Source organism: Anticarsia gemmatalis, chromosome 21 (genome assembly GCF_050436995.1).
Source record: "Anticarsia gemmatalis isolate Benzon Research Colony breed Stoneville strain chromosome 21, ilAntGemm2 primary, whole genome shotgun sequence".
NCBI classification, from domain to species: Eukaryota; Metazoa; Arthropoda; class Insecta; order Lepidoptera; family Erebidae; genus Anticarsia; species Anticarsia gemmatalis.
The window spans coordinates 1,506,120-1,527,519 of record NC_134765.1 but is presented as its reverse complement, the minus strand read 5'-3'; the positions used below and the strand labels follow the sequence as shown (position 1 = coordinate 1,527,519).

Genomic DNA, 21,400 nt, shown 5'->3' with positions numbered 1-21,400 from the left:
GAGATCGTTACTGGGTATGAGATCGTCATTGATTTATTTTCTATTTAATTTTTGTAGTACTTCAATACTTGAATAGATTACTGAACGAAGGATCTTACGGAAACATCAAAATACCTACTGACCTAGTGGGACAAAAACTAAATATATCTTACAAAAAAATAAGATTTTCTACCTTTTCCTATGCATAATACAATACACCTAAATTGATCGGTTGGGATCGTGACATCGTAAAAGATAGTGGTTTTGCTATCACCTCTTCTATAGAAAGCTCTCCCATAATTTCTTCTACCTCTCTTTCTAGGTGGACGAATCAGAGCTTCAAGATGAGCCCCTCCAGCTTCGCCTCATGGACCACGACACGTACTCGGCCAATGATGCCATCGGTAAAGTGGTGATCAGCCTCGCGCCGCTCCTCGCTAGAGAGGCGAACAATGCCAAGAGTACCACCACGCCACATGGTGGTAGGTATTTAATTAACATTCATTGAACTAATATAAAGTTTTGCAGTATATTTAAGAGAAAGTAAAAAATTTAGAGAAATAAAAAATGGAAAAAAGGTACTGCAATATAAAGATGCAGAACTTTTAGTTCAGCCCAGGAATGGATTGATGGAGATTCCGGCAAAATAGCAAGTGTGTCAAATAATTTGAACAAGTCTTATAGCCTTAGATAAAATATACATACTGATTAGCCTAAAATCTGAGTTGAAGAATGACAGTTTCGATTCAAGAACTTGAAATATGTTAAATTCTGCATACCTTTTCATTGCTTTAAAAACCTAGATAGTATTGCCATATTGTCGGCGAAATAGCAAACAATACTTGTTCAGAATTCTGAATTCTAACAGTTTAGAAATCTATTAAGGCTACCCAAAAACCTTGCATGTCTGATATAAATAAAGACCTATCGATTCGGCACGTGAAAGTGCTATCAGAGCCCTAAATCTTGACTTAACTGACGAGTAAGGTCTTGCGTGTGAAGCTATATTTAGATCTATGGCCGGTTAGGTCTGATTCTATACAAAAACAAGTTTGTAGTATTAGAATCGTTAGACCGCATTAAAAATTAGAACTATTTCTTCATATAGCTGGGTTATTTTATTTCTTAAATCCTTATACATATTAGACTAGGTATTGTTATGCTTACCTTTACTGTAAAGGAATAATTCAAAAGCTACTTTAATAAGGTAAATTAATTTCGAGTCCAGGTTTATTTTCTTGTACACTTGTTAACCTAATATTCCAAGCGTCTATCTCTTTCTACCAAAACTACACCTTCTTACCAAGAGTCTCCACTTAACTGCTCCTTATCATACCTTCTTCCTTCAGGTGCAGTAATGTCAGGCTGGATCCCGGTGTTCGACACGATGCACGGCATCCGCGGCGAGCTGAACGTCATTGTCAAGGTGGAGCTCTTCTCCGACTTCAATAAGTACAAGACCTCCAGCTGTGGAGTGCAGTTCTTTCACTGTAAGACTTGTTTTCTCAAAATCTATTTTAAAGCAGGGAAATAGACGTAATTTGTGTGAGAATATGTATGTTTGTATGTATGTGTCTATTTGAGACTTAATTTTCGGGCTGTCTCATGGGCTGTCTCGAAAATCATGCAAATAATAGTTTAGTAGAAATATATTTAATGTAAACATTAAAGAAAGCGGATTTCTTTAAAGCGAGTTTATAATATGTACTTCCTCCGACAAAAGGTAATGATTTTCCGGACAAAAAGTTATTATTCGGCCTTGATCATGATAATATCTCATCATGTAAACATAGAAAATGAAGACTGATGTAGAAATTATGATGTGGGTGTCGTATTATTAAAAAAGTAGATACCGTTTATGACTACATAACATCAAAATGTACGAAAATTGGCTACTGAATATAACGCAAAAAGACTTAATTGTTACCTTATCTCTATATTATATAGTTTGTTATAATCATATCTTGTAACTATTCGCCTTGCAGGTCCTCAGATCCCACCTGGATACAGAGCGACAGCCATCCACGGCTTCGTCGAAGAGCTGGTGGTGAACGACGACCCTGAGTACCAGTGGATAGACAAGATCAGAACTCCTCGCGCTTCTAATGAAGCGAGGCAGGTCGCGTTTATCAAGCTTAGTAATCAGGTATGTGTATATTTAAGGGAATAATAGTATTAAATATGTAAATAATAGTTACCTGTTATAAGTACTTATTCGTTAATTACGCTGACGTCGAGAGTTCGAAAAGTTTAAAAAATTATAATTCAAAGGGAATGCGTAGTAAATGAAGACATTATATGACAATCTTGCGGAACAAAGAGTGGCTTATTTTGAAGTAGTGTAAAATCATGTATACACACACCTGTAAACTTAATAGAATTGCAAATAAACCCTCTCTTGCTGAGCCAAGATTTGTCTCTGACACATTTGTTTTAGATCACTTTCTAAATAGTTTAGCGGTTTTGTCGAATAAGTGCTTATGTAAATGCTTAAACTTACCTAAGATAAATATATTTTTAGGTACAACGACTGGTAGGGTTAAAAGCAGCTGAATTAGGCGCTAACGCCGTCGTCGGCTATCAACAAGACTTCGATTTAGAAGGAGAAGCAGGAGTCGTCGCTAGAGCTATAGGTAAGTTAAGAATATAATAAAAAGCGTGTCATTGTTCGCACATATACTTACGGATACGTGCACGTGTACTCGTACACGTAGATGACGTCTTTAAATATTTGCATTTTTAACTAAAAGTTTAATTTTACTTAAAAATACAAATTAAGTAAGAGTTTAACTGCACGTTTGGCGCAGTGGCTAACGTGGTCACCTCGCCGCGAGTTGTGGGTTCGAATCCCACCCGGGACTAATACTTGTGTGATGAGCACGAGTATTTGTTCTGGGCCTGGATGTTAATTTATTTATCTAAGTATGTATTTAGAAGTATATAAGTATGTCTATAAATTGTTTGGTTACCATGCCATAGTACTAGATCTGCTTAGTTTGGAATCAGATGACCGTGTGTGAGTTGCCCCAAAATATTTATTTGTATTTCATGAATATTTTTTATTATTATTTATAGGTACTGCTGTCAGCATTACTCCACTGCCATTACCTAGTCAACCAATGAATATGCCACCTTGTACACAGCAGTGAGTATATAGCAATAAGTATATTTTTTATTATAAATACAAGTATTTACTACACTTGGCAGTTTTAAATAGAGCGACATGAGGTTCTTAATTCTTATGATATAGATTTATTTAAGTTAAGTTTCTAAATTGTTAGAGGTCTTTGTGGTTCTTATATCCCTATTATTGATGAATCTATTTTATTAATGAAAATATATAAGATATATTAATAAATGAAGTACTTATATGCCATTTATTTATTTGTCCAATATTATTTATGTAATAGGGGTCTGTATACATGAATTGGAATAAATTAAGCATACATACAAATACAGATGATATTTATAGAGTTGTAATAGGTCGGGCCTATTGCCATCTATCGGGCAGTTTCAACAACTTTGACTAATTAAAATGTTCTAACTTTAGATTCTTCGAAATATGTATAGTTGATATCGTGGTCGAAAAGCTTTCGATGTTCAGACAAAGTAACGTAGATTAAATAATGAGTTTTAAAACAATATACTTATAGTACATTTTTGCATGGTTTGTTGTGTCCGTCCGCTAACTTAAACAGACAATTAAAAAAGTACTTGGACATTTTGGCGACTGATAATGAGAGTTTGACAGACTTGAGTCAGTATTATCAAACTCATCAGGAGGAATTACAGAAAATGTTGAATATATTAAATCCTAATGCTTCATCGCTATTGGACGAAACCGATACGATTGACGATGATGATAAAAGTATGGATTTAACTAGACAGTCTAGTATTACTAGTTATGCTGGCAGCGTATCCATATTTCAGGACGAATATTTTCACCATAAGAGTCTAAGACATCTTTCCGAAGATCAAACAGACTTAAACAAGCTGTTGAATAGAGATTCTGATGATTCAGATTCCTCAGGACCTCTACAAGCAATCAAAAAGATCAAAACCAACTTTTTCACTAAAAGATTTTCGAGTACTCGTTCAAAAAAATCCGATAAACAAGACGATTCTGTTTCTATAAAATCGAATACTTCCGAAACTTCGCGATTGTCGTTAGTCGATATCAAAAATGAGTTTAAGAAATTGAAAAGGTTGAAGAAACCTAAGTTTCGTAAAACTGTTGTGAATAAGGACGATGAAGGGGAAGGTATGGCTTCGATTCTTGCTCGCTCAGTCATACATGCTCATACCAGTCTTGCTTGTATAGCAGAAACGCAAGACTCTGAAGCTTCCCCCGGTTCCACTATGAGACGAACCAGTGAGTCTGAACCTACAATTAACATTTCCGATGAAGAGAAAGCGAAAATAACTAAAGAGGAATACATAGAAGATGAAAAAACTCTTCCAGAAATACGTTTCACTTCTCTCAGTAATATAAATACTGAAGAAACGGCGGTAGTTAGGGAACGAAAGATATCTGAATCTTGTCCGGCGACTCCAATGCCTGTGAGAAGCGATAATCTCCTCACTTTACCTGGAGAACCAGGTTATTTCGGTTCAATTTCCTCTGCACTATCCGCTGAGAGTTCCGAACTAGAATCTTCTTCCGAAGAAGATGACGAAAGCTCTGATGTCAAAACGGACACAGAGAAATCTATTGAGACTACTAGTTCTGTTGTACAATCAGTACTAAGTCATGAAGCCAATCCGGTTTTCATAGCGAGTATGGACAAAAAACTAACAGTCCTTGAAAACGCTAGTCCTGATCAGAAAGTAAAACCTCAAGAAATGAGGCAAGAATTAGATAAAAAACTCGAAGTTGAACAACAAGTTTTTGACAACCAACTACTTATTGATAAATGTAAATCACTAGAATCTGTTCCTCGGGAGATGGAAACTAAGAATTTAAAAGAGAAGCCGGTCAGATCAAACGAAGCGTCTACGTCATCGGTCAAAGACACGTGTGTAACAAAACCCAGTAGTCATCATATAAAATTCCACAATCCTTTTGCTCACAAAAAAGCTTCGAAAAGCATTAGTGAACCTTCCTCACCCGTAGAGAAAAGTAGCTTTGTACATCGCTCGTCGAAACGTATTAGACGTCAGTTATCTAAACTGTCTAAAAGCAATATGATTAAAAGCCTTTCGCACTACTCCTTGCATCCTAAGAAGAAGGAGGCTGTGACGCCTCTCAGTCAGCCAGGGTCGTCTTCCGATATACAGTCCAAAGCTCCCAGCGACACTGTGTTGGGGTCTCCATTTTTATCTTACAACGACCTTTTGACCCTCGATAGAGAAGCTCATGAGAACAGCAAATATTTTCACAAAAGTGACGAATTTGATCGATCGAAATTTTCCATGTATATTGGATCGGAGCCTGTTTCGAGGGCGTCTTTTAGTGGAAGCATGTTCCCTTATCCTAAAGAAGAACACCACGATCATCATAAGAAATCTAACACTTGTCTTAAGTCTTCTGGTCTAGTCCATACAGCTATGGAGACTATTCTATTAGATAAGGTCCAAAATCTTCTAATACCGACTTCCCCAGACCCAGACTCTCATAGAAATAAACAGTTCTTTGATGACGTCAACGAGAAATTGGGTAAAGTTGAACAAGATAGGAATAAGATGCGTAAAGAATCAATGGAAAGGAAATTACAGCCGATACCATTGACTATAACTAAAGCGCCACCTGTTAGTACAAAGCCTGTTATAGTGAGTACTATTTATAAGAAAGATAAAAACCCGGGCTTAGTTAAAACAGCAATGGAGACTATGCTTATGGATAGAGTGCAATCCGTATTAGCTACGACACCGGATTCACCGAAACCGGAATTTGTTTTTACGGAATCCGATAAACATGAAGGACCGAAACATAGGAAGAAAACTTTAGACATTATACATTCATTTCTAGGTCCTAAATCAGAACCAACTTCACCTACTGATAAAAAGAAAAGGGAAATTAAACCTAGTGGTTTAATTCATACAGCAATGGAGACAATGTTGATGGAGAAAGTTCAATCGGTTCTTGGACCTGAAAGTCCAGAACCTTATTACAGCGTATTTGACAGTTACGATATGCCTAAACATGATAAGACAGAATCTAGGGGCTTGGTTCATTCGGCTGTTGAAACTATGCTTTTGGATAGAGTACAGGCATCAGCTTTAGGTGCTCATGTAGACCCTATTATACCTACTGAGGAAATTGATAAACCAATAAAACATGGAGAAGATGTATCTACTGGTTTAACGCATACAGCTATGGAAACAATTTTAATGGATAAAGTCCAATCTTTAGTCGGAAATGCTGATATAACTTATGCTGAACCAAATATTTTAGATGAGAAAGAAATAAAGTCTAGTAAAGATGATTTAAGTTCCAAAGGCCTTGTGAAAACAGCTATGGAAACTATGCTTTTAGATAAACTGTATGCGTCAGAATTAGGTGCTGCTATTCCCGACCCAAATATTGTAAACGAAGATGATAATACAGCTATAAAAGATAGTCCGAATGAAATAAAAGGTTTGACTCACACAGCAATGGAAACTATATTAATGGATAAAGTCCAATCGCTTGTTGGTCAGCCTGGCATCACTTTTGTTGAACCAAAAACATTTACGGAAGAAGAGTTGGAAAAAGTTGAACATGCCAATGATTTGAAATCTCCCGGCTTAGTGCAGTCTGCTGTACAAACTATACTACTAGACAAAGTCCAAGCTTTGGTTGGACAAAATGAAATAACTCTTGAACAACCAAAAGATGTCAGTCATAAAGAAAGTAATGATTTGAATCCGTCAGGTTTAGTTCATACAGCGTTCGAAACTATTTTGCTAGATAAAGTACAGTCGTTGATTCCTACCGATTCTGAAGTCGCTATAGCGGATACTAATAAAAGTAAAGAAGTAGAAAAACATAAAGATGAGAATCAACCGACTGGTCTAATTAACACAGCAGTGCAGACAATATTGATGGATAAAGTCGTATCTCTCCTACCAACTACGAACGAAAGTGAATCTAAAGTCCAACAGCATACGACTGAAAATACGAAATCAAAAAAACTCATACGTCAAGATAGCGTGCATTCAGTAACTTCTGTAACAGATACGCCTAAAATGTCCGACAACGCTAACACATCACGCGACGCTAAAACCATTCATCCTGGGGTACTAGAGACCATACCTTCACTGCCTGAAGGGAGCATAGACCATGACATAGAGACTAACACTAGTGTGTGTGATAACTCGCATGCTGTGTGCGGTGCCGACAGGAGCGAGAGGGAGCGACGGCAGGAAGACAAGTGCGACAAGGACAGAGGATCGCCGAGGCATGCGCGGCATGAGTCGTATGGTGGGAGGGAGCCGCCGCCGGCGCATGCGCAGAATTCTTCGTTAAATGCGTCCTCTACGCCTATGGGGATACATAGACGATCGTCTGATTCTGATCTCAGTGTTACACCAAAAGGTACGTTTTTTAATTTGATTAAGTTTTCACCAGTTATATATGTTAGCTTGCTACACACATATTCGGGTTGACACGTTCGGTTCGGCAATATTTATGAAACGATAAAATGGAATCATTGGAACTGCTCATGTTCGACTTGTGCCGATCGAGTAGGCGATGTCGAGCGACATTTTCCCAATTCATCTACAAATGTTTATTGCCCAACTAGGCCGAATAATGGGGACACGAATATGTGTATAGCAAGTCTTATTGTTGTGGTATTCTTTTTCAATTTCGTGGTATTATTAAGGCGTAATCATTTTCTTTGGTATTAATAATAATATGGTGTCATTATTGTCCTTACGTTATTGTATTAAGGGTTTAATTGATTCATGGTTAAATATATCATTGTGAATGAATGTTTGTCCTATATTAGTATTATAGAATTCCTACACTATGCTGGACTTGGTAAGATATATCAATGTATATTTTTTAATGTATTTTATACACTATGTTCATATAGAAACCATTTTCGAGTGTCTTATTGTTGCAAGTTGGTATTAAATGTATTTTGTTTTCTTTTCATGGACTTTAAAGATGTGCAAAGTAAGACTTATTTATTTAATACCTGTAGATCCAGCACTCTCGTTTGACACAGATTATAGAAATAATGTAGTACCTACACTTGTTTTACCCAGCAAAAACTTATTGTCAATAATTTTACAGTTTATATAAATTAAACGAACGTTATTGGAGTAAATAGCGAGCTTTGATTCCAGTTTGAATATCATGACAATATATTTTTAAATGCAAATTGCCAATAAAAATTTCTTCACAGCCATTTTTTTTTTTAATTCAAGATCCACGTAATTAAATTTTATTGCTTGTAGATTTTTACAGTTCACGTAAAAGGAAAATCAATAATGTTGCGACACTTTAAAAACATTTCATTTACTTATTTTACATTATAAAGCTTTACTAAATTATGTAATAAATTGTAGGTAGTTCACTAAATACGTCAGCTGGTAACGTCGGTAGCGGCGGCGGTGCCATCTTGCGGCCGTCTATGAACAGCAACAACCTAGATATGTTGGAGTATCCCTTCCTCACTATGACGGAGTACCCGCCCGGATTCATTGTGCATATTGGTAAGTAATTAATGTAGCTAACATTAGTGTCTAGTAGCTGGTAATTATTGAGATGTACCTAATCGTAGTGCTGCTGTATCGTACAATTATTATTGTTAGATGTGTACAAGTTCAATGAATTGCCATTGATTTTTGTATTGGAGCGCCTAATTCGTTAATAGAACACATATTCATATTATATTTAACGAAACATTAAACTATACTTCTTAGTTTATTGCCAATGACATGAATAACAGATTGACTGTCCTTAATATAAAGTAGCAGCGAAAAATAAATCATATTATTTTTGCGAATGTAGGTGGAACAGTATGTGCTCGCTCGGTGAAGCTAGCGGACGGTGGGGAGGGAGCCTTACGCGCCGCGTGGTGGGCCGAACTGCGCACCGAGCTGCGGGCACACGCGCGAGCGCTGCGGTGCAATGCCGTCATCGCGTACACCGACACTGCGGCCATCTGGTAAAGCACTAGTAGTAATAAACATATTTGAATTTGAGTATACTATGACACCGTCGATTATGAGAGGTGGAGAACTACATATTTTTTTTAACTAAGCTTGAATGTTTGTTTTTTAGTAAGTTTGAAGTTAGTTAGTTAGTCTGATGCCTTGCTATTGGGCTATCCATGCTTCATACATATTCGATTTTGTTTTAGCGAGGACGTTTGCGTGTTGTCAGCGTCTGGCACTGCGGCTGTTATCAACTTAGACTGTGATTTTAATGCTGAACTAGATGCCGCTGTTACAGGTAACATAAATAATTAAATACTATTGTTATATTGATACACAACATAAACAACTTACAGAAAATACAACTGAACACCAAACAATGACTTGAGCATAACAGGAATATTTACTCCATGTGGGAATCGAACACACGCTCTCCTAACGTAGAGTTAGTCGTGTGGCGAACAACTTAACCGCTGCACAATGGTACTTGACAATCTTCAGATTTTTAAGTTTAAAAAGACCACAAGCGCGATTTTATACAGTCAGTACTATCGAGTAACAAGAGATTGTCAATTAAAATGTATAGAAAAAGTAACACATATATAATAGGATACGGGAATTATCGCGAACACTGCAGTCAGTCAACCTGTGACCACGGCGAGTGCAACCTGCGCCGAAACGTTAGGAATTTTAAGGTAAAATGCGTGTTCGTTCGTGTTAATTCCCGTATCCCAGTATATGTTAAACATGCAACGCGAGAGTTTAAAAGGTATAGAAAAAGTTGTTTCTACAGCATCCGCTAGGGATACTGATCTAGGACTGTTCTTTAATAGTTTAAGCTACTAATACCTATTTATTATTTCAGTGAACACAGGCTCCAAAAACGCAATAGACGAGATAGAGAACGAGACGTGTGCTACGGCGCATGTTCCTTATTCCCCCGGCGCTGGACCGTACCGCGCTGAACTGTCCACTTGTGGAGGATGCAGGTTAGTTATACAATCAGTATACTTACTTGCATTTATTAATTTTGTTGTGATGAATTGATGTTTAGGTGCATTGATTACAATACTGTACTTCTGAAAATTCGAATAGGCCGTCAAAAATTTTACAAAATACGTAACTAGGGAATTTGCAATTTAAAGATTAGAAAGGTTATGAAAGGCAGAAACATAGACCAACTTTTATACTTAATTAGCTTCCCGCCCAAGTTACAACGAGTTTACCTTAGTGATAAACTAGGTATTAGGTCGGAGAAAAAGTCTTTTCGCATTATAGTATGTATGAACATGTAATAAAATCTTTCCTATACACAAAAAAGCTCGATATTTAGGTACCTCACGGGCTCTCTGAAAGAAACCTAATGAACCGTGTACTCATTTGTGATTCTTGAAGCCAAAGAGATTTTATTACATGTTCATTCATACTATAATGCGAAAAGACTTTTTCCCCGACTTAATACGTTGTTATATACACTTAAAACTTAGTTTATTGCGGACAGACAAATAGGCATTCGCGACAGGTTAGTAATAATAAAGTAGTTAAAATAATCATTTAACGTACAAATTTTAATACTATTTACGTATCACAGTATCATAATCATGTATATGAATTCACAGGCGTGCACGTGTACCTACGGTTTTGCTTGCAACGTGCGCTAAGCCGAGCAAGTTGGTATCACATGCTAAAGCCGTCACACTCACCGCGGTTGGTAAGTTATTATACCTATTTATTGTCACTATCAGGAAAAAATTTAATTCTTCCTTCCTTCACCTTGTAATTCAAACTAGAATTTATATCAGCAACGATTATTGCCTAAAATATACTTTGAAAACAGTCTAAATGCATTCGATTTGAAGTGATCTACTGAAATATACTTTTAGACATTTTAAATGCAATTGAAGTGATCTATGATTAACAATACGTTTGCAATAATTGATAGAAACATCTAGCCGTAGAAATTTATTTTATTAACCTAAATATCTAAATAAAATAGGCTAAGTAGAAAAAGCATTTAATCAACAGCAACTACTATCTAATCATTGCAGTGTACGTACTACGTAACTAAACTATTTCGTTTTATTCTAGCGGCCCGTGTTCGTCGAGCGCCGCCCACGTCGGAGCCGGGAGCACGTGACATCTCCGACCAACTACCATTCTTAGAATACGAACTGCACAAATTACTACTAGCCAAACTTAGGATGCAGGTAATACTACATTTATTTTGTATATATGTAGATATCTGTCTTAAATATCTACGACGGAGGCTAAAACCTATCTTAATATTCTTATTGAGATGAGGTTTTAATATAAAATAAAATTAAATGTCGTTTCTTATTATAAAAAACAATTGTGTTGTTTTATTTATCGCTGGATTGTAATTTATCTCTAAGAAAATTAACATTACAAATATAAATAATTTGACCACGATCGTAAGGATTTAAGTAGTTATTCATCTTGGTTACATTAAACATAGTTTTATCTTCTAACAGAAAATGTATATTTATAATTTTCTTGTGAAAATTAATGTCAATAAATTAAACCAAGAAATTTCATGGTAATATATTGTATTGTTTCAGGGCGCCAACGCGTTATTCTCTCTACAAACACAAATAGCTATCGGCGAGCGATGTGTGATGGCTCTCGCAAGTGGTACTGCAGTTAGATTAGCTGCCTTACCTCCCCCCACGCCACCTAGAATCAAAGTAAGTTAAGACAAAAATACAAATAAAATCTAACAGATACTGCCATATTTACTGAACTTTTGAAAATTTTGATATAAATTTGTTTGTTGCAGGCATCAGAAAACGACAAAGACGCTTTAGAAATACAGAAAGCGTTGTGGGACTCTTTCACAGCTAATAGGGCCGCTAATGGATATGATGTTGGTACGTATTAAAACTAAAGCTTTTCAAAACTCATTTTATTAAATAAATATTGCATAGTTTATCTGATACACAAAATTGCACAACACAATCTAAATATATATAACTCAAAGGTAAGTGACTGACATAGTGATCTATCAACGTACAGCCCAAACCACTGGACGGATCGGGTTGAAATTTGGCATGCAGGTAGATGTTGTGACGTAGGCATCCGCCAAGAATTTTGATCAATTCCATCCCCAAGAGGATAAAATCATGCTGGAGTTATAAAATTAATGACATAGTAATGTTTTATTTCCCAGGTGGTATAGAGCTCAATACGAACGGCGTGTTGCCCGAGGCTGAAGGAGAAGACCCGCCCGCGTTAGATCTGTGTGTGGACAAAGACGCTTGTGTGCTGGAGTTAGATGAGGCTGAAGATGTAAGTAAATTGTTAACGTAGTTTAATGTTATCTTAATTTTCATTTCGATGGTGTATACGTTAGTTTAGGATCGATTTAAATAATATTGATCATAGTGTATTGAACATAAAAAATGCGTCCTCTGAAAAATAGTAACTGCATGAGGCCTAAGAAAATAATATTTATATTTATACAGTTTAAAGCAATCTTACGCTTATATTAGTGAGCGTGCACGCACGAGATCATGTGCGTATACGGACTTATACATGCACGTTAAATTAATTGGTATATTTTTACGTGTCGAGCGATAAAAAATACAAAGATAAACCTTGCTAGTTATAAAACACATACTGTATTTTCAATGAAGAATTTCCATCTATAATCTGTTTAGTTTATGTTATTTTGCGATATATTATTAAGTCGTATTTGCAATTTGTTGTAGGTTGAAACAGCCCGTGCGTTAGCCAGTCGGCACGTGAACATGCAAGTGTACACGAACTCTCTCAAACCTGTGCCCGGAGTCCCGCCGCAAGCGTTCGCGCAGGTAATGTACTTGTTTACATGTAATAGATGATACTGTTTGATTTATTTCTGTATATTATAGGTCACATTGAGTGTTATAAGTGTCAGTATTTGACTTTTATGAATAAGTGATTTGAGTTAAGTAACATTTTTGATCCACGTGTACTCACGTGACCGTCTATGGGTCTTAATCCGTCTCTGACTCACTGCTGGGCAAGGGCACACTGCTTCCTAACAAGGAAGAGGTTAGGCTTTGATCCATCACGATGGCCAAGTGAAGTTGTGGACGTTTCATGTGTTCAATAACTATATTAAACAAATTTTATGCATGCAAGGTTTCATAGTTTTCATCTTATATATTAAGCGATATAATATAAAGGACACAAAGTACGTCAAGAATTGTCCTTAAAGGATACATGATCTTAGTCCCACTGTATATTTTGATAGGTGTGGCGCGGTCGGCTGGCCCTGTCCAGCAGCGCGTGCGCGGCGGTGGAGAAGCACGTGCGGCGCGCGCTGGACGGAGTGAGCTACAAGCTGCGGCGCCTGCAGCCGTGTGCGCTCGTCGCGCCACGCTTCCAGCTCGAACTGCCTGAGGTAAATACATAAGCTCTATCTTTCTCTGAGAATGAAAATTACGTCCTAGACATTGCGAGTTGCGACTATTTCAAAGTTATGTCCCCGACTATCACAGCTTTAACCTGCCTCTTCTTTACTTATGAATTGTATTATATTTTAATAAACTGACTATCTTTATAATTGTTTACGTCTTACACTGTTGCAAATATAAGTGATATTGTTATCCTTTTAACGTAAAAAGGGGATGAGTTTACTATCACTTAGAAGACCAGCGTATCACTATTTATTAGATTGTTTGCTGATCTGGGGGGCTATCACGTATCTCAGTTGAGAGCCATTTGAAAGCCACTATGCTGTCCACTGTTTTCTCCCTTAGATTATAGTGATTAGTACGTTACGTCAAAGCAGCAATGTACTGAAAAGTGACCATAGATTTGACGTATACTAGCTGTCAACTGAGATACGTGATAAGCCCGCAGGTATAATTTTTACACTTGCTTCCATTTTCTACTTTCTCTACTCTAACTAGCAGATAGACCATCAGACACTCATTCACTAATAGTGAAACTATCATCAATCCTCCCAAATCTTTAAATCTTCAATCAGCCTATTCTTTCATCCAACTGTGTTGGAGCCGGCTTCCAATCTCACCGAAAGTAGCTGAATACCAGTATTTTACATAAAACGACTGCCTATCGGACCTCCACAACCCAGTTACATGGACTATAACACGGTACCTTTTGGTAAAACTTTTTGTCTTCATCTTTACTAAAACAATACCTTCTTTTTATCTCTCAGGATGAAATCCAACTAATAGTATCAGGAGCAGCGATACCCCTTCAAGACCCGAATAGCCCGGATACAAACGGCATAGACCACGGCCACAGCAGTCAGAGCAACCACAGCAGTCAGAGTAACCATGGCAACGGCACAGGGGACGGGGATGATGATATCTTCGCGCTGGATGAGGAGCAGCTAGTGAAGCCGCCGGAACCGGTGGAGGAGAAGAACTTTATTAATGGACAGGTGGGTCAAATGTAGCTTAGGATAGAGTACTTGTATTGAAAAGAAATGTTTCGTATTAAAATCGAATCTGATTGCGGTGACCTTTTATAGACGTAATAAGAATAATACAAATTGGGACTAAAACCACTATTAGTGAAATGCACATTTTTTTGTTTCTTGTGGGATTTAACTCGTGGCATGAAGAATAATATAGATAACGTTTTATGTTGAGGATGTCAAAGTCAGATGTGTAACCTAATCAGCGCCCCAAGCGTATTACGCAAAAACTATTATTCAAATGTAAAACGCTCGCTATTCGATAGCAGAGTAGAAAATTAATTTCATCCGAACGCGATGTGGCTTATTCTGTTATATCTTAATGTATTCAGTCATTTCCTATAGTCTGACGACTTAGTAGAGGAACTTGGTACATACATACGATTTGAATAACCCTGTTGGTCACTGATCTTCTAAATAAAAAAAAAGTATACCTCGGTCAGCCGCGACTCTTACACACAAGGCTTTCTTTTATGTTCTAGGACTATAGCCGCTTAAGGGCCGCTATTACTAACACTGCGCTATTGAGTCAGTTGATAAACATACATGAACAATGCATCTACACTCAAGAAAAATGTACGGCAACGTCAACAATGTACTGGACAAACCTTTTTCTAATATTTAACACTTATTTTCCTTTATAGGTGCCAACGACAGTCTCCCTAACGTCTCTCAGTCACTTGAGCGGCGGTCGTGTGTCGCGGCGACTGTGTGCGTTGCGACTGTTGTTTGTACGAGAGACCACCGCCGTGAGAGAGTTGGGCGGACTTAGCGGGTTCCTACATACATTTACTTGCGAGGTGAGTAACAAGTAATAGAGAACCTAGTTTTTCTTCCAACTATGTTTTTCTTGTCGTACGGTTAGTGAATAGTGGTCAACCTAGTGTCACAGTTGTCCAAGCCGCCCGAAGGCGTTTTCGTGGCTTAACGAATGTTGTCATAATTGACATCAACCGGGACTTTTACGTGCCCTTCGAAGCACGGAGACGCCCAGTTCAAATACCACTATGCGGTCACCCATCTATCGAATGACCGCGCCAAGGTTTGCTTAACCCACAGATCGTTTACTGATTGGTGAGTGCAACTGGTTATGGGCGCCTCTGCAACTATGTTGGGGAGTCGGCTTTCAGATTTATCAGATTCAGCTAAAAATTTGTTTGATACATTTATTGAGGGTATGCAAAGTACCCAACCCGCATTTGGATAGCGTGGTGGACTCAAGGCCTAACCCCTTCCTCGTTTGGGAGGAGACCCTTGCCCAGCAGTGGGACAGTAATGGGTCAAAAAACTACTATTATTATTTTAATTTACACGACAACGTGTATGATGTAATTATTATAATGTCTGTCTGTTCAGGTGTTGGCAATAGTCCGTGCATATACGGCGGCGCTGGGCGGTAACGCGCTCACATCCTTCTACATCACGCAGCTCATGCTGCAAGACAATGCGCACAAAAACCAGGTATTTATTACATACATACATACATACAATAATACAATAATACATAATGAGTATAATCTCCTGTTTTAAAGACTTATTTTGATATATAGTTAGGGGTAAATTTACGCTATATCGAATCATTTTGTTTTAACCTCTGTAATGTTGGGGTAGGATAAACAAGCAAAGTAAGTAAAATAATTCTCTAAGATCGCTTATACTATTAGACGTTATTTTAACATAGTGCAACCAGACCCAAAACAACTACATATTTGTAAATCTCACAAATATTCGTATATCAAATATACGTCGGGAGGTCGTGGGTTTGATTCCCACACGTAACAAATATTTGTGCGATCTACAAACAGTTATTTTGGGTCCGGTTGTATTTTTTTTCCGACACAAGAGCAATTCTAAGTGCGGGAGTTGCAATTTAAAAAAAATATTTGTATGTTGTTTTGATGAGCTTTCCGAAACATTAGGGAACGGCCAATTATTTCATCATATTTGTGGTATTATTTTAATTATCTACAAACTCTGACAAAACTTCTATTGAATCCAATTTTCCATTGAAATAAAGTTATCGGAAGAAGGAAGAATCGGGCTACGGCTGAAACTTATGCTAAAACTCTTTGAAATTAATAAAACCTTTTCTTCCAGGGTCAATGTCTTCTATCAGTCGGCGGTGACGTAGTACACGTAACTTACTAAACTTATAGTTAACTATAAACATGACATATCTGTGACTTTGACGCTTAGGATATAACACTGTTTCAAAATATATTATTAATTAAATAATACACAGGGTGGTGAATTTGTTCCCCCTGTGGTATTATACAAGGTGCTTCCACATTAGCATGTAACATTACAATTTCATTTCTATAGTAATTTTTCTTACAGCCCATTTTTTATGGCCACATAGATTACAATAATTATGAGCCTCATAGTAATTCTATTATTTTTTTATTTATCGTATGGTTAGTGGTCAACCTAGTGTCAAAGTTGTTCAAGCCGCCCGAAAGGCCTTTGACATGACTTAACGACTGTTATCTTAATTGATAACAACCGGGACCGACTTTTTACGTGCTCTCCGAAGCACGGAGACGCTCAGTTTAAACGCCACTATGCGGTCACCCATCTATAGAATGACCGCGCCGACGGTTGCTTAACCCACAGATCGTTTACCGACCGGTGAGCACAACTGGCTATGAGCTAATATTAATCTTAAATAAAATATCAATATAAATAAATCAGAAATCATAAAAATGAATGTTTTTCAGTAATTTTGTTATAAAATTGTTTTATTTTCATGATCTGTAATGTTACTGAATTGTGAAAGCACCTATTTTAAAATTATTATGTGTATTTAATGTGATATTACTGTGGAATATTCTAGATTCTTCTTGGTCTATCCTAAGCGTCTACTTCGTGTTAGTATTAAGACAGACTGTTTATCTTACTGTGTTGTTTAATAATTGAGGAAATTATGACGGTAGTTCATTGCCATTTTTATAAAAGCAATAAATATTTTTGCTATCCACAAATAGATGTTTCGGGTCTGGCTTACGGGTTAGAAAGAAACTCTTATATTTCAGGTTTAAAATGTCTCAAGTTAATGTCATTTTGACGCACAAATAAAAAATAAAGTCGAAAAAGCTTATGTGTTATAATTTTAGAGTCACAAACTCACGTCTAATGGTGCTTTAAATACACAATGTAGAACATTATTTTATAGTCTTTCATCAACATCAATCCTTAGCCCATTATTATAGGAAAAAAATATTTCGGTTTTTCACGAATTTGACAATTGACTACCGTCATACAATATCCTACGTTTTTTCAATATAGATATTAAAATAAAAAAGTTTCTATAGATAATTATTTATTGTATGTTCGAAACATTTAAAATGAAAGAGGATAATTACATTGGGCGTATTTTTGATGAAAGTAAATTTGAAACGCATACGCACGTGCACGCAAAACAACATTGCGTTCATGCGCACGTAGAAAGATGGACGAAAAACTCATTGTCCTATAGTAGCTGAATAGCTAACGCGGTTTCTGAGGTACATTTAGCGGTAGTTTATCTATTCAATAGCGTTTATTTTGTATGAGTTTTAACGCTATTGAATAGATAAATTACCGTTAAATGTACAAAAACCGGGTATAAAAAATTCTACCATAAATTAGAAAAGTAGTAGGTAATACTTTACCTAACCCGGCAATCGAACTCCAGTGCTCATGCGTGGCAGTCAGGTATACTAACGAACACATACATATACGTTTTTAAGATGAAGGGCGCGTTCCCACTATGTCGTAACGATTAATTTATCGTTGGACGACTGTCGTCTCTAGCTGTTCCCATTATAACGGTTGTTTGTCGCCAAAAAATTCATCGTTTAGTGACTGTCGTATCTAGCCGTCCCCACTGTCACGATAATCTGTCATCACTGCAAAAAAATTCCTAGACGACAGTAAGTCGTGTCGTTCTATATGTGAACACCTCCATTTAAACATATAAGCCACGGCACTTAAAACTACACGATTATCTGCCGTCACGATATAGTGGGAACGTGCCCTTAGATACTGTCAAAATATACCCAATGTATTTACCAATGTCTGAATCGCAGTGTGTAGGTCCAATGTGTTCTTTTAAATATATCGTACAATTTTGTTATTTGTTTTATATAGTTTATTTCAATATAATAATGTGTGTCACAATTTTATAAATGTTTGTTGGAACTCTGAGCCTAAAGTGTAAACGAATTTGAACTGAAATGTAGATAAAGAAAGAAAGAAAGAAAGAAGAATATTTTTTCTTCAAAATGTAAGTAGTTTTAATGCTTTGCAGATATCGTTTGAGAATAAGAATATTGGAATACTAAAACGTCTCTTAATTTTGAGTAATGCTTAATCCTTTGGCCGACGAAAATATAGCGTCGTGAGCACGTTGTGATTTGTCGAGTATAGCCGACCGTGGCGGTCAAAGGTTTAATGCTATCTCTGTCGTTTTCATAAGAATTGAAGCGATGGAAATACTTTTGATTGCTATTTCAAATGAAGTGGCGTTTTAGTATTTGGCTTGAATTATTCATTGAATTACGGCTGATGATTTGATTTTTTAATGATATGGATGGATACCTGCCCTTTTGAAAAATAAGGATTCCTTCGCGATAAAACCCAATATAGTAAGTACTATGTAGTCACACAAATATGAAATAGTTGCATCACAATAGAAAATACCTCTTTAGAACGAATGGTTTCAATATGCATTACAAAATATCTATAATTATTTATATAACACTCTTCGTAAAAAAACATAAAACGTGTCTGATTAAAAGCTCAGATATAAGTTTAACTTAACACATAATCGGGCCGCCAATTTCGATTCGGTAGGATTTGTCACACAAAGCCGGTCCGAAGCACTTGTTCGGTATGATTCGGCTTGAGACGGTAAAGCCGATCGGCAAAGTTTAAACCTTGCCAAGCCGAATGATTGTGTACGGAAGCCGAGCGGTTAGTGAATACAAACATTCATCTATAAAGATTCGGTTCTACCACCCGGCTGGGCCGATTAATGCCGGCCTGACGATGTGTAAAACAAGTCTTTTAAATTACTATTTGTATGTATGTCTAAAACAATTGTTAAACCAAATACTTGCCAACAAAAACTCTCTATTACTAAATGTGTAGTTGAAATTTGTGGTGATCGTTCAATTGAATTTACTTTTTGTATAATTTTGTAAATATATCTCTACGGTTAGTGGTAATGTATGGTGCTATTTGTCAACAAGTTCTTGTCTTTGTAAAACGCTATACAGAATAGGACTTCAATATTGTTAGATATAAATAAAATAAACAAATTTAACCCATTAATGTCCCACTGCTGGGCAAGGGTCTCCCCCCGTAATGAGGGAGGGGTTAGGCCTTGAGTCCACCACAATGACTTTTCCTGCGACCACTTGCGTGGGAGGTGTCAACTTATACCACTCGGCTATCACTGCACATTGTTAGAAATGTGGAATAAAAGGACAATCATTCAAATTGCTAGCTAAAATCACTCTGGTTTATTTACGTTTAACAAATGACGGTCCGCTAGGTCCACTAGCCCCCAGTTTCTGCGTACATTTAACGGTAGTTTATCTATTCAATAGCGTTTTTTTTAATATGTTTAAACGCTATTAAATAGATAAACTATCGATAAATGTACTTAGAAACCGGGGGTCGGTCACGTACGCCTTTTTCATAGAGAAAGCAAAGCATAGATATATAACATATATCTTATTGTATTCTACTAATATTAATATGAAAGTATCTAAGGTTGTTTGTTCCTGCATTACATAAAAGTTACTGCATTGATTTTGATTTATTGTTTCATAGATAGCTTAATTAGCTTATAACCTGGATCAACATTAAGATATAATTTACCGCAGGGTAATTATGAAAAATAAAAATTTAATTGAAGTTCTCGAATAAAACTTAACTATGACCTTCCTAAAAGAGATTTTACTGTACCTTGTCAAATTGTATTTAAATCACTTCAGTTTTGCCGTGAAAGCGTAACGGACACATATAATTACTTCTAACTATTTCTTAGGTAGTGTTTGAAGTCCTATTCTGTTAGCGCTATAAATGTTTTCCCCTGTTCATGCATAAACTATATTGTTATTGCGAATTTATCCTATCTTATATGCACCCGTATTTATCTAAGTACTTGTAGAAACAATACTATTTAACTCAAAAGCTAATTTTCATTATGTAATATTATGTAGCTAGAACGATATTTAAAAAAAACGGATTGACTAGCCCATGGGTAGTAAAATGTATATAAAAGATTGCTAAAATTCCATCTGTTAAGTTAATCAACACTTATTTGTTAGATAGCCAATAAAACCGGCCATTAAAAAGTAAACTTTGAAGTTCTTCATTTCAACTATTTTGCCAGTTCAACCACAAACTAAAGCTTTCTAATTACCTTTCTTGTCGGTAGATGGCATTAGGTGTATGTTCAGATACTTTAGACCAGCACTTCTAAAGTATAAACTAGCTTATCAAATGGATTTCTAGCAGTTGATTTCATATATTTATGTATAAGACACACTCGTAAGGCGTGAAACTGGAACTAATCATTTAAATTCGTTTTGTTGCTTTATCCGCAGATTATAAAGCTCATTGTTTCTCTTTATAATCGGTAGATGGCGTTAGTTGTATTACAAAATACTAATTGAGATATTATCGTTTCTACAAGTGCTTACTTTAATCACGATTTATAATATTATCTTAATTATATTATTGTAGTATCGAATACAATGTATAGCAGCTATTTGGATGTCTTTATGTATTTTGTCTATGTATGTTTACAATGTGTGTTCTAGGGCGAAATATATGAGAAATATTTATTTTTTGACTTTTATTTCTTTCAATACAACAGTAACCTTAGATTACACC

The 21,400-nt window shown here is 36.4% G+C and overlaps 1 protein-coding gene across 3 annotated transcripts in view; it reads left to right on the top strand.

Moving 5' to 3' along the window:
* The window catches only part of LOC142982022 (C2 domain-containing protein 5), a 28,135-nt gene extending 6,783 nt beyond the window's left edge, over window positions 1-21,352 (top strand). The window contains exons 2-23 of one of the 3 annotated variants that reach the window (XM_076128280.1): window positions 302-461; window positions 1,329-1,469; window positions 1,965-2,125; window positions 2,501-2,612; window positions 3,055-3,124; window positions 3,678-4,994; window positions 7,302-7,495; window positions 8,476-8,622; window positions 8,921-9,077; window positions 9,273-9,364; window positions 9,932-10,055; window positions 10,686-10,777; window positions 11,155-11,273; window positions 11,646-11,771; window positions 11,864-11,954; window positions 12,254-12,372; window positions 12,795-12,896; window positions 13,322-13,471; window positions 14,252-14,479; window positions 15,160-15,315; window positions 15,872-15,976; window positions 16,613-21,352. In XM_076128280.1, coding sequence (XP_075984395.1) covers window positions 302-461; window positions 1,329-1,469; window positions 1,965-2,125; window positions 2,501-2,612; window positions 3,055-3,124; window positions 3,678-4,994; window positions 7,302-7,495; window positions 8,476-8,622; window positions 8,921-9,077; window positions 9,273-9,364; window positions 9,932-10,055; window positions 10,686-10,777; window positions 11,155-11,273; window positions 11,646-11,771; window positions 11,864-11,954; window positions 12,254-12,372; window positions 12,795-12,896; window positions 13,322-13,471; window positions 14,252-14,479; window positions 15,160-15,315; window positions 15,872-15,976; window positions 16,613-16,663 — 4,014 coding nt within the window. In that variant the 3' untranslated portion in view covers window positions 16,664-21,352. Of the gene's footprint in view, window positions 1-301; window positions 462-1,328; window positions 1,470-1,964; window positions 2,126-2,500; window positions 2,613-3,054; window positions 3,125-3,677; window positions 7,496-8,475; window positions 8,623-8,920; window positions 9,078-9,272; window positions 9,365-9,931; window positions 10,056-10,685; window positions 10,778-11,154; window positions 11,274-11,645; window positions 11,772-11,863; window positions 11,955-12,253; window positions 12,373-12,794; window positions 12,897-13,321; window positions 13,472-14,251; window positions 14,480-15,159; window positions 15,316-15,871; window positions 15,977-16,612 lie in introns of all 3 variants that reach the window. The other 2 variants (XM_076128281.1, XM_076128279.1) reach the window with 2 other exon arrangements.
* The last annotated feature ends 48 nt before the right edge of the window (window positions 21,353-21,400 follow it).